Source organism: Oncorhynchus clarkii, chromosome 7 (assembly GCF_045791955.1).
Source record: "Oncorhynchus clarkii lewisi isolate Uvic-CL-2024 chromosome 7, UVic_Ocla_1.0, whole genome shotgun sequence".
Taxonomy (NCBI): domain Eukaryota; kingdom Metazoa; phylum Chordata; class Actinopteri; order Salmoniformes; family Salmonidae; genus Oncorhynchus; species Oncorhynchus clarkii.
Genome location: NC_092153.1, coordinates 51,466,741 through 51,480,908, shown reverse-complemented (window position 1 = coordinate 51,480,908; position 14,168 = coordinate 51,466,741). Strand labels below are relative to the sequence as shown.

At 42.3% G+C, this 14,168-nt stretch overlaps 1 protein-coding gene across 1 annotated transcript; it reads right to left on the bottom strand.

Moving 5' to 3' along the window:
- Window positions 1–4,318: 4,318 nt before the first annotated feature.
- Window positions 4,319–8,618, bottom strand: LOC139414299 (neuromedin U receptor 3). Its single transcript, XM_071162215.1, has 2 exons — window positions 7,760–8,618; window positions 4,319–4,677 (listed from the first exon to the last, which is right to left on the bottom strand). Exons 1-2 carry the CDS (start codon window positions 8,616–8,618, stop codon window positions 4,319–4,321), a joined length of 1,218 nt encoding a protein of 405 aa, XP_071018316.1.
- Window positions 8,619–14,168: the final 5,550 nt, after the last annotated feature.

The following is a 14,168-nucleotide window of genomic DNA, read 5'->3' as shown; positions in this document are numbered from 1 at the left end:
GCAGTCTTGAAGCGTGGAATCAGATTGGTCAGACCAGCGTTGAACAGACCTGAGCGTGGGAGCTTCTTGTTTTAGTCTCTGTCTGTAGGCTGGAAGCAACAAAATGGAGTCGTGGTCAGCTTTTCCGAAAGGAGGGCGGGGGAGGGCCTTATATGCGTTGCGGAAGATAAAATAACAATGATCCAATGTTTTACCAGCCCTGGTTGCGCAATCAATATGCTGATAGAATTTAGGGAGTCTTGTTTTCAGATTAGCCTTGTTAAAATCCCCAGCTAAATGTAGCCTCGGGATATGTGGTTTCCAGTTTACATAGAGCTTGGGGGGGGGGATATATACGGCTGTGATTATAATCAAAGAGAATTCCCTTGGTAGATAATGCGGTCGACATTTGATTGTGAGGAATTCTAAGTCAGGTGAACAGAAGGACTTGAGTTCCTGTATGTTGTTATGATCACACCACGTCTCATTAATCATAAGGCATAACCCCCCGCTCCTCTTCTTACCAGAAAGATGCTTGTTTCTGTCGGCGCGATGCGTGAAGAAACCAGCTGGCTGCACCGACTCCGATAGAGTCTCTCGAGTGAGCCATGTTTCCGTGAAGCCAAAAACGTTACAGTCTCTGATGTCTCTCTGGAATGCTACCCTTGCTCGAATTTCATCAACCTTGTTGTCAAGAGACTGGACATTGGCGAGTAGTATGCTAGGGAATGGTGCTGATCAATTTGATGTTATATTAATGGACAAAAAAAATTCGCTTTTCTGTCAAAAACATGGACATTTAAAAAAAAACAATCTTTTGAACGGTAGTGTATGTACATATTAAAATCACACACAGCTTGATCTACTACAGTAGTTATGTTGGTATTATACTTCAAACTATAGTATGTGTATGCAGGTTGCTTAGGATTCAAACCTTCTCAAACAGCCTAATTCATACTCTTAGAGGAGGTGCTTCTACAACAATTCCTCGGCGTACACATCACTTACAAACTGAAAGGGTCCACCCACACAGAAAGGGTCATAATAAGATCCTTTTTGGTCAGTCGGTACCCAACATAACAACAGGTGGTGGTTTGTTGGACACAGTAGCTCAGACAGATAGAGCCTGTCTGCATTCCTGATTTCTGTAACAATTAGCTTACCTGTGTAATATTGACAGAAGCTAAATTCTGTTTTTGCAATAAAGATGGTGCCGCAACAATAATACATATTTACAGTAGGCCTACGTCTAAAAATGCATACAGCCAAATGATATATGTATATACTGTTTATACACAGTCAGTATCTGTTAACATGAAGAGACAAAATTGTATGCCACTCTTCTCAGGATATTGAATGAATCCATATCTGGCCATAGGAAATGTCCATGTGTGATATTCGGCGTAATCCCAATATCATATATAAGACACATCTGTATTCGGAATTTGTCAGAATATGGTGCATATCCACAAAACTCAAAATATGCATTGGAAATGGTCTGTATTCTGTATAATATCAAAAATGTGTAATGTAAAGAGACATCCCCTGATAAGGACCCACTTCGATATCTCCATGTGATCCGACCACGGACCCAGATCCATAATGTTAGCACACACAAGCGATGGAGCTCTTCAATATGCTGTCATAAACACAGGCAGAAAATGGCCTTCAATATCTTCCTTCCAGTGGATTTTATGTGGCAGTCAAAACTAATTTGTTTTGTAGAGAATAACAATTCATCCATAGAGGCTGCCAGGAGTTGTTAAATAATCTGTGGTCAAAAGCTTGAAGTGCTTTAATTGTCTCTCATGCTGGTTTCTTTGCATTTTTAGACACTACAAGAACACTGTGTTAGCCTTCCATTATACTGCCACTCACACTTTGAGACTACCTGTTGGTGTTGTTGTTAGGGTCCCCAAGAGACTCATACAATACATTATCATCATAATGCTCTTTCTGTTTCAGACATTTTAAACTGCAGCTACAGTATCTGCTTTACAGGGACACCTCGTGAAATGACTACAGGTTCTGGAAAGGATGAGAAGATAATGTAGAAACAAAATAAAATGTATGCTAACACACTGGTGAAAACCTTTTATTTGAATATTTTAAACATCAAATGAATGTCAAGCAACATAAATATGTTTAGTAAGAAAAAGCTATATCAACTCATTGGAATTTATTACATGGATACTCAATAGTCTTTGTGCAGTTATGTTGGGCATCGGTCAACGGACATAATCTCAGTCTGAAATTTACAGAGACTACATACCGTAGGTGCAAGCAAATAAAGCAATCAAAAACATCTAGAAAACAATGCAATTCCTGAAATAATCACCAAGCAATACATTCATGTTTTGCTGTTTTTCACAGAAAGGCAATAAATATTGATTTACATGAAATTACATACAATTTCTAAGTCGAAGGACAGCTGTGCTACATATGTACATTAAATTATTTGACAAGGTGAAATACACATGGGGAAGTGTTGACATACACAATAAATTAAGGGGCAGGACTAGGTGGTTATGAATACATAACTGCAGTTCACATAAGTCAATGTCACAAAGGTAAATATGGGATAATCAATCATTAGAGTTAATTATCATGTGCAACCAAGTCTCTCATTTACATACCCCTAAATCAGTTTTTTTCAGATAAATGTTTATGCTATGAGGATTTATGCTGTTTCAATAACAAGTTCACATATCACCTCATGAAATATTTACTTATCCAATTGTGCACAACGTATCATCTGCTCATTAGTCAAATCCACCTCCTGACAGAGGGCATCATATCCACTACACATTAAACCAGACATGGGACCAAGTCACAATTTAGGAAGTCCTAAGCAAGTCAAGTCTTCACCTTCAGTCTCAAGTCAAGTTTCAAGTAATAATGGGCAAATCTCAAGGCAGGTCCCAAGTTCCAGAGATCAGGTCAAGTCACAAGTCCCTAATTTGGGGTTTTGAGTCAATAGTTAAAGGGATACTTCAGGATTTTGGCAATGAGGCATTGTATCTACTTCCCCAGAGTCAGATGAACTTGTGGATACCATTTGTATGTCTTTGCGTGCAGTTTGAAGGAAGTTGCTAACTAGCGTCATAGATTTTTTTTTAATCTTTGCTGGCACTAGTGCAATTGCTAACTAGCATTTAGCAGATACCAATAGACTTTCAGTCATTGTGCTAACACTAGCTAGCATTGGCTTACAAAACGACCTCTAACTTACTTCTTACTGGAAAATGGTATCCACGAGTTCATGTGAAATCCCAAAGTATCTATTTTTATACCAATTTGTTTTATACCAATTTCAAAGCAATTTTTATAATCAGGATATTTACTGTTTTCCTTACATTAGACCTACTAGTACAGTACATAGGCCTACATATTAAACTTCACAGATCATTAACTTAATGTTTTTTTTATCATCATTACTAATTAAAAGGCCATCCAAATGATGATGTACAGCTACTGTTGATAGTACAACTACAGTTTGACTTATATTATGAAATCTCCAATTACAATGACGTGTTGTTGTTTTTCCCCTACCCACTGAATGCACATTGAGAGGTCTGTGGATGGCTGAGAATTAACATTCACAGAAACTCAAGCTCAGAGCTCATATTTTCAAGCGACAAGCATTGAAAATATAGGACAGTGCTCTATTCTTCCCCTTGCCTTTCCGCATTTGCTGGTGCAGCGGCGCTGGGCAGAACAGAATTTAACAGTCATTTCCCATATAACCAATACGATTCTCCGCTTTGAGCAATGGAATTGCCGTGAATGTTCACTGTGTACGAAACATTAGGAACACATTCCTAATATTGAGTTACACCCTCTTTTGCCCTCAGAACAGACTCAATTCATCAGGGCATGGACTCTACAAGGCGTCAAAAGCAGCATTGCAGTTCTTGACACACTCAAGCCGCTGCACCTACTACCCTGTTCAAAGGCACTTCAATCTTTTGTCTTGCCCATTCACCCTCTGAATAGCACACATACACAATAATTGTCTCAAGGCTTAAAAATACGTATTTAACCTGTCTATTCTCCTTCATCTACATTGAACAGGTGACATCTAAGGGATCATATCTTTCTCCTGGATCCACCTGGTCAGTCTATGTCATGAAACGCTCAGTGTATGTTCACGGTGTAATAACTGAATTTAACAGGAAATTGAGTGTTTTTTCTTTTTGTCAAGTCTAAGTGGCAAAATTTGCGACTCAAGTAGTACTGGAGTCCAAGTCACGTGATTCGAGTCTACATCTCTGCATTAAATATGAAATATGATTAAAAAGCAGTAGCAGTGAAGTCAGAGTCCACCACGCACAAATGTTTACTTGTCAGTGTTGTGATCTCTGTGTTCACTGGGCCTGGCTTGGGTCTTAGGAACTGGGCCCGAGGGGACCAGCAGGATCTTGGCGGAGGGTGTGAAGTCTTTTCCAGCAGTGGTGTCTTCTGTATGGGTGCAGACGAGATCCCAGAAGCATTCCCGGAAGCGTGTGGAGAGCAGGTTATAGATAACGGGGTTGACTGCAGAGCTGAGGTAGAAGAGGATGCCTGAAAGGAGGTGCACACACTGGTACACAGCTTGGTTGAGGTCTGTCCAGGCAGACCACTGCATGATGCAGCTCCACAGGAGCCGGTCAATGTGGAAAGGTGCCCAGCAGATGGCAAACACCAGCACGACCACAGCTACATTACAACAGACAGTGAAAATAGGAGTAAGACAGTAAGAGACATAGATGGAGGATGAATTAAGTGATGTGTACAGAGAGAGAAAAGGGGGCAACAACAGTCAGGGTGGGAATCCTGTTCGGTGCTCCCTGCAAAACTTGGTCCTCGTAAAACTGAGACAATGTACTCATATAACTAGGGCTGGCACAATTAATGTGTAATTGTGTAACCGATGACTATGGATGAAAGCTGTCATTAAATAAAATAGCAGCCATAAATGTAATTTAAAATGTTTTTTTTAAAGGGTTTGCTATTTGTTTTTGGAGAATTAATCACTGAATGAAAACTGGACGGCTGGGAATTTGTGCGGTTGAGTTGAGCAAGTTAGCTCTCCCAATAATATTTTCAGTTAGAGGTTTGATGATACTTCCAACTAGGCACACTATGTCATTTCAACATGGAAATGTGGGTAATATTTGGTTGAGACATTGATCAATGAGATTTCAACCTTTAGTCATCCACTCAAAAAGACAACCAGAAGTTTGTTGAATTCCCAATGTGTTCGATATTAGGTCCGAAACATAATTTCAATATGAGGTCCTAAACATAGCATGAAAGTGCATCCTTGTAGCTGTGTGGTCAAAATGTTAGTCCAAATGTTTGCCTTTGGGTAAGTTGAGCCAATGGTTGAGCCAATGGCAAGTAGAGCAAAGTTAAGTGTTTTCTTCCCAGGTGTAATGCAAGGCAGTATCAATGGGTTATAAAATACAGTAACAACAATGCCTGGTCTATGTTTAAAGTGTTTTTAAAAGTGCCAACGTGTTTGTTACGTGTTAAGCCTATTAAAATATGTTTTAAATTATTGTGTTGTGTTGTGTTGAATTGTGTTTGGGGAAAAAAGATAGACATGGTTTTAAAAAGGTAGTGGTCATATTTAATTCAGTAAAGAAACAGCTCAACTTACTCCATACCCGGGAGTAAGTTGTGACGAGACCATGTTTTTTGGACAAGCTATGTTTTCAAAACTGCAATGTTTACTTGAATTCTGATTATTTCCAGGGATACACAACATCCTGAAATATATGTAGATATATTTGTTAGAAAGAATACTAGATTTCCTTTGACAGAGTGATACTGATTGTAAAAAATGGCAGAACTTATCCCACTCTCCCCTACCAAAATATATATTTGTATATTATTATTGTGCCTCAGAGAGAGATTTTGTTAAACAAGTATATTATTTTTTTAACAAAAAATATAGGGGTCAAAATTATTGCCACCCTTGTTTTCAATACCTTTCAATACCTTACCTTGCTATCAGGGGCATCAGTTGGGTATGGTAGGGTATGGCAGTTGCCAAACCCTACCTCAAGACCAAAAATGTAAAGTTAGCAAAAAAAGTAGATTCAAATCATTCAATCCCAATTAAAATGCGATTTCAGATTAGCATATTCATTGGTTGGCTTTAGGATCATGCGGAGCATCGCTCAGAGAGCAGCTGCCAGCCTGCTGCCTTTTTCTCTCACTTTTAGAAAGCAGAGACAGTGCCAATTTGCCGGTCAGCCTTTTGGGCAGTGTGCCCATTGCTTTGAATGAATGTAATGTTGGCATTTAATAACTTCTTATTTGGGGTGAATGTTGTTACCCTCCTGCTGTAGGCCTTCATCATCATTCTCTGTCTGCATCCCTAATCCTTACCTGTAGCCTACCTGCCTCTGGTATAATCCATTTCCACCTCTCACTATCAGACTTGCTTAATCATTTCCCTGAATTAAAATGAGATAATCTAACAGATCTTGCTGGCCACACCAATGTGTGTAAGGATAACGGCACTGAGCGAGAATACATTGGGAGGGATCTTAGAACATTCCTCCATACAGAATCTTTTCAGATTCTTAATTTCTGGGCTTATGGGGTTCCCTCTTCAACTCAAACCATAGGCTTCCAATGGGGTTCAAGTTTGGAGACTAAGTTGGCCATTGCACAATGTTGATTTTGTGGTCAATTAACCATTCTTTGTAGATGTTGATACGTGCTTGGGGTTATTGTCTTGATTGAAGATCCAAATTTCCTGGCAGAGGCAACAAGGTTTTTGGCTAAAATGTCCTGGTACTGGGTTAGGTTCATGATGCCATTGACCTGAACAAGTTCCCCAGGACCAGTGGATGAAAAATAGCCCCATAACATCAAAGATCCCACCACCATAATTTACAATAGGTATGGGGTTATTTTTTATACAGTATATGAGTCCTCTTTTCGACGTCAGACCCACCACTGGAGTACGTGGCCAAAGAGCTCTATTTTCATGTCATCCAACAAATGTAAACGCCTGGATTTTGCTAAACGGCAATGGCGCTTGGATTGGAGCCAGTGCTATGGTCAGATGACATGAAAATAGAGCTCTTTGGACACATACAATATACCTCAATATAGCTCAGTATTTGTATTATTTTATACAGTCTTTTTTGCTCTTCTTTATCAAAGGGTGCCAATCATTTTGGACCTGACTGTATATTTGGACGGGAGCTAAAATCCAGTTATAATGCAACAAAAAGTACATTGTGTGTGTTCTTCTTGCTTTGGCTGAACTGCTTTCAGTGGGGAAAGATTGCTTTGGTACCCTGCTTCCATGATTTTAGTTGAAAACGTCCTCTTCCCATGTGGACCATTGCCACCAGGAGCGGAGGAGAGGAGAAAATGTGAGCTGTTCCTTTTGCTATTCAAAAGATTATAACGGTGACCGAGGTCACTTGGCTGACCAATTTTTGTGGAACGAATAGCTGACTGAAGACGGGACAGCCGAGCATTCATGCGGTTGAGTTTGTTTCCGTGGTAACATGGACTCTTTACAACGTGATGAAACTTTTTTGTAGCAAACAAGTCATTGGTTGCCTAGGCAATGCCCCCCTTCCTGCGGCAGCAGCACATACCTTATCACAGAGTAACGTTTCACTGTGGTTACGTAGGTTGTACTGGGGTACAGATGTAAAAATCTCTCCCTCTATTTTTTTTTCAGTTGAAAGTCTAAGTTATGTTTACCGTAGTAGTGATGCTTGTGACTGTGACAATGGTTAGACATGGAAATGGATGCAGAACTCACCAAGCATCTTGGTGACTTGTCTCCTGCGCACTTGCTCCACATGGATTCTCCAGCTGATGTTAGCGCTACAGTTCTTCCTCATCGTCCCCCGGGAGAGGTGTCGCTCCCTGCCCAGCTTGATGCCAATCCCCAGGTACAGCCCGCTGATCACCGTCACGGGAACAATGTAGAAGCATGCGGTGGTGATCAGAATCACCAGGTTGTAGATCCACGGGGAACCTATCAAACTGCATATGGCTGACTCTGCCACCTTCTCCGGGAGATTCAAGTAGTAGATGCCATGCAGGGAGGTGTTAGGGATGGCACAAACCAGGGACAGCACCCATACAGCACTGATGACACGCTTGGCATGCTTGTTGGTGGCAACATAGCGTGTTTTTAGTGGATGGACCACTGCGATATACCTCTCCACACTCAGCACTGTCACATTGAGGATGGAGGCAAAGCATACAGTCTCGAAGAGGAAAATCTTGAAGTAGCAGACTCCCTCTCCGAAGGGGAAGGGGTAGTTCTGCCACAGGTCGTAGATCTCCAGGGGCATCCCAAAGAAGAGCACCAGGAGGTCTGACACAGCCAGGCTGAACAGGTACAGGTTGGTGGGGGTGCACATCTTCTTGTGTTTGGATATCACTGTGCATGTGAGCAGGTTGCCAGACACGCCCAGGAGGAAGATGAGCAGGTAAACCAGGGAGATAGGGAGAAAGACGGGGGAGCGCTTCGGCCCTAGAACTTCCAGTAGTCTGTCCTCAATGGACTTGGTTCCAGTGTCATTTCCTGTAACATTTAGCAACGTGATGTTACAGAACATGCCATGCTGTTCTGAGATGTTGGAAAGAGAATCCAGGCAGTACTTCTCCATTTCAGAGTAGGGGCTTGTAGTAAGTGGGAATAGAGAGGACGGGTTCACTGGTAATGTCGGCACATCGTTTGCATATGTCTGAGAGACTTCATTCCATACAGATAGAAATACAACACCTAGAGAAACACAGCAACCATTTATATTACAGTATATTAATTTCTGCTAAATAATTTCTTGCTAATAATCCTAATTCTACATGAGGTGATGTAAAAGCTTTCAATTGATGACTGAGACATCTCAGTAAAGCCTCACAAGATATTTCTGTTTTGCATGATTGTCTTGACTTAAGGCCATAAATTCAATTACATTTTTATGTTGGTGGTATGAAACTTTGAAACAAATGAATGTAGTGCATGGAGGCACTCATTACCTGATATTATACAATGAAGGGGTAGTACAATCAATTTCACCAAGCTCAGTTTATTGATAGTCTATGGGCTTTTGTCATGCATAACAGTAACATATGCTTTCTGCTGTCAGTTATGGTGCTGAATCACAGCTGTGCAGCTTGGGTAAATACAGAGCTGATCAGATTCAACCAGGTATAACTGTCAATTATGAATTAACATCACAAAAACACACTTTGGCTCTTACTGTAATAGTACGTTGGTAGATTCACCCGTGTGTATAACATGAGTGCTGTAGAATATCTTGTGTGTATAACATGAATGCTGTAGAATATCTTGTGTATCCACAATTCTCATGTTTGTCACATTTATCTACTGCATTCTGTTCTGTGCAGAAACATGTACACTATATATGCGAAAGTATGTTGACACCCCTTCAAATTAGTGGATTTGGGTATTTCAGCCACACTCATTGCTGACAAGTGTATAAAATCGAGCACACAGCCAAGCAATCTCCATAGACAAACATTGGCAGTAGAATGGCCTTAATGAAGAGCTCAGTGAATTTCGATGTGGCACCATCATGGATGCCACCTTTCCAACAAGTCAGTTTGTCAAATTTATTCCCTACTAGAGCTGCCCAGTTCAACTGAAAGTGCTGTTATTGTGAAGAGAAAATGTCTGGGAGCAACAACGCCTCAGCCACACAAGCTCACAGAATGGGACCGCCGTCTTTCCTCAGTTGCAACACTCACTACCGAGTTCCAAATTGCCTCTGAAAGCAACGTCAGCACAATAACTTATCGCCAGGAGCTTTATGAAAGGGGTTTCCATGGCCGAGCAGCCGCTCACAAGCCTAAAATCACCATTCGCAATGCCAATCGTAGGCTGGAGTGATGTAAAGCTAGTCCCCATTGGACTCTGGAACAGTGGAAACGCGTTCTCTGGAGTGTTGAATCTAGCAGTCCGACGGACTTATCTGAGATCGCTACCTCCCCCAATGTAGGGTTCTAACCTCAAGGTTTGGTGGAAAAGGAATAATGGTCTGGGGCTGTTTTTCCTGATCCGGGCTAGGCCCCTTAGTTCCAGTGAAGGGAAATCTTAACGCTACAGCATACAATGACATTCTAGATGATTCTGTACTTCCAACTTTGTGGCAACAGTTTGGGGTAGGAACTTTCCTGTTTCAGTATGACATTGCCCCCATAAACAAAGCAAGGTCCATACAGATATTGTTTGTTGAGATCGGTGTGAAACCGTGGAGGCTGCTGAGGGGAGGAAGGCTCATAATAATGTCCAGAATGGATTCAATGAAATGGCATCAAACACATGTTTTGGGGGGTTTTCATGTTTTTGATACTATTCCATTCACTCCATTCTGGGAGTGGTGGAAAACGTACTCAATTGTCATCATTGAGTAAAAGTAAAGACACCTTAATAGAAAATGACTCAATTAAAAGTTAAATTGACCCAGTAAAATACTAATTGAGTAAAAGTATTTGGCTTTAAATATACTCAAGTAGCAAAAGTAAATGTAATTGCTAAAATATACTTACGTAGCAAAAGTACAAGTACAAGTATACATCATTTCAAATTCCTTATGTTAAGCAAAGCAGATGGCCACACTTTCTAACATTTATTTATGGATAGCCAGGTACAAGCTCCAACTCTCAGACATCATTTACAAATGAAGCATGTGTTTAGTGAGTCCGCCAGATCAGATGCAGTAGGGATGACCAGGGATGTTCTCTTGATAAGTGTGTGAATTAGACAAAAAAAAATGCAAGTACTTTTGGGTGTCAGGGAAAATGTATTGATAATTGTCTTTAGGAATGTAGTGAAGTAATATAAAAATACTAATAGTAAAGTACAGATACCCTAAAAAAAACGACTGAAGTAATACTTTAAAGTATAAAGTACTTAAGTACTTTACACAACTGTATTCTGGCCATTATTATGAGCCGTCCTCCGTTCAGCAGCCTCCACTGGTGTGGAAGAACTTGACTGGCCTGCACAGAGCCCTGACCTCAACCCCATCAAACACCTTTGTGATGAATTGGAATGCCGACTGCGAGCCAGGCCTAATCACCCAACATCAGTGCCCAACCTCACTAATGATCTTGTGGCTGAATTGAAGCAAGTCCCCGCAGCAATGTTCCAAAGTCTAGTGGAAAGCCTTCCCAGAAGAATGGAGGCTGTTATAGCAGCAAAGAGGGGTTCAACTCCATACTAATGCCCATGATTTTGGAATGAGATGTTCGACGAGTAGATCCCTACATACTTCTTGAACTTAATTCGAAATAATGGTTCTTAATTGTCGACTCAAAAAAAGCAACCAACTTTGTTCAAGACTACCATTACTGTATAATGTAATTTGAGAAATGTTTGTAGCTCAGTAGAATTTTAACACTCACCTTTGATGCCTGTTCAGAGCTGCTAAAGATTGCTCTCAGAGAAAATGAAGTCCCTCTTGAAAAAGTCTGGACAAGCTTTTAAGAAATTGCAGGTGGTGAATGGAAATGAGATAAGTCATCCCCTGCAAGAAAACTTGACTGAAGGCGTCGATACGGAGGTGCGCCTGTAGGAAAACTGCTCCTTGGGTACCTGAAGCAAAGGGGCTGATGTATGCAGCACGCGATAGAGAGATAGAGAGAGAGGGGAGGGAGGGTGTTCAGTGGGTGTCTGTAGCCATACTTTTTGTTTATTCATTTACTTACGCAACCGTGTATGTATGCTATATGTGCCTCTTACCAGACAGGTAATTTGAGAACATGTTGTCATTTATGAATGTGCTAATGATGACACCTGCTAATAACATTGGAACTGTGCAGTGGCAGCATGTCTGAAGAGAGACATGGTTAGATCAACCGTTGTGACCTAAAATGGTTTGGTAACAGCACTTGAAAATGTTTTGCAGTACAAAAAAACATAAAAACACATAATGCCTAGACTATATGCCCTTCAAGTTGGCTAAAGTGTTCTCCTATGGAGAACTTGCAGCATTTAATAATTAAATATTTTACCTCATGATGACAAAAAACACTTTAAAAGGTATTTGCACTGTGAGTAAGTGGTTTTACAGAATGTTATTTTTTGTTTATGGACATCATTTGTGCTTTTTTCCATTTGGACCATCCTGTATCTTTGGACCATTTAAGACATTTCAGTACCCGTTAGTGGTGCATTAATTAATCACAATTTAATGTAATCACTGCTCCATTTCTGAGATTTTTTAAGATGCAGTGTTTTGAGAGATTTCTTGCCTTAAGTCAAGTCTCTCAGAGAGCACTTTAGCTTTATGCCCATGTCATATCTGTATGCATGAGCTGTGGCAACAGGAGTTACATGGTGTTTTCTTGCCAATGACCTTAATCACGTCGTCTGGTTTTATGTGGGGAGAGTTGTTTGGGGTGTACAAAGCCAGTATGTACACTGCATGCACAGAACTGGTCAAAAGTTCAGGTTATCTTCAGTTCAGGTCCCAACTTCCTTGGGTGTTTTGGCGCTGCTTACTGTGCCCTCTGCAGGGTGTGGATTTCAGGTTGACCAGGCCTGAGCCAAGTGGCTTGTCCACTGCTTCTCCATCTTCAGACACAGCCACTGCAGATCTTCTTTCACTGAGCTGCTGTTATTCCCAGAAACCTATGTGCCCTTCACAGTGATTGACCTGGGGCACCTGTCATAAGAGACACCTGTCATAACCTCTTGACCCACCTTCCACTATGAAGCAATTAACCTTCCATCCCTTGTCCATGCACTACAGGCTCTACAGAGGGTAGTGCATACGGCCTAGTACATCACTGTGGCAGAGCACCCTGTCATCTAGGACCTCTATTCAAGGCTGTGTCTGTTACGACTTCCGCCAAAGTAGGGTCCTCTCCTTGTTCGGGCGGCGCTCGGCAGGGCGTAAGGCGCTTGTCGATTCAGGCATGGCTGGGAATGATATCGACAGAGCATTCGCCCATAGGTTAGGGATCCCTATTGTTCCAGTGGTTAGGCCTTTCCCAGTTCACGTTCTGGATAATCGACCATTAGGGTCCGGGTTAATTAGGGAAGCTACCATCCCCCTGGGCATGGTGACGCAGGGGGGTCACGAGGAGAGAATCAGTCTCTTCCTCATTGACTCTCCTGCGTTTCCCTTGGTACTAGGCCTTCCCTGGTTAGCTCGTCATGACCCCACCATTTCATGGCAACAGAGGGCTCTCACGGGGTGGTCGCGTCTAAACCAGATCACTGTGAGGTATAGTTACCCGCTACCGCTCATCGCCACAGTGATTGAGTCAATGCATGGGGCCCGCTTCTTCACCAAATTAGATCTCAAGAGCGCTTACAACCTGGTGCGTATCCGGGAGGGAGACGAGTGGAAGACGGTGTTCAGTACCACCTCAGGGCATTATGAGTACCACGTTATGCTGTACGGGTTGATGAATGCTCCATCAGTCTTCCAAGCCTTTGTAGACGAGATTTTCAGGGACCTGCATGGGCAGGGTGTAGTGGTGTATATTGATTACATTCTAATATACTCCGCTACACGTGCCGAGCATGTGTCCCTGGTGCGCAGGGTGCTTGGTCGACTGTTGGAGCATGACCTGTATGTCAAGGCTGAGAAATGCCTGTTCTTCCAGCAGAAGGTCTTGGTCCTAGGGTACCGCATTTCCACCTCGGGGGTGGAGAGGGAGAGTGATCGCATTTCAGCCGTGTGTAATTGGTCGACTCCCACCACGGTAAAGGAAGTGCAGCGGTTCCAAGGCTTAGCCAATTACTACCGGAGGTTTATCCGGGGTTTTGGTCAGGTAGCAGCTCCCATTACCTCACTGCTGAAGGGGGGACGTGAGGGTTTATGTTTCCTCCGGCTCGGTGTGCGCAGAGTGTAAGGCTCCTAGGCACCTGCCCAAAGGGAAGCTACACCCCTTACCCACTGCGGCCTTGGTCGCACCTGTCGGTGGATTTTCTTACTGATCTACGCCTCGAATCCAGTAAAGGGCGAACGGAGTACGCCGGGGCCCCCTCGATGTCCAGAGGGGGCGGAGGAACCTCCCGCACCTCAGACTCCTGGAGCGGGCTAACCACCACCGGCCTGAGGAGAGACACATGGAACGAGGGGTTAATACGGTAATCGGGGGGAAGCTGTAACCTATAACAAACCTCGTATTTAACCCTCTGTTCCCCCCCATGTCTTTTTGTGGGATTGTTTATTGTTTGA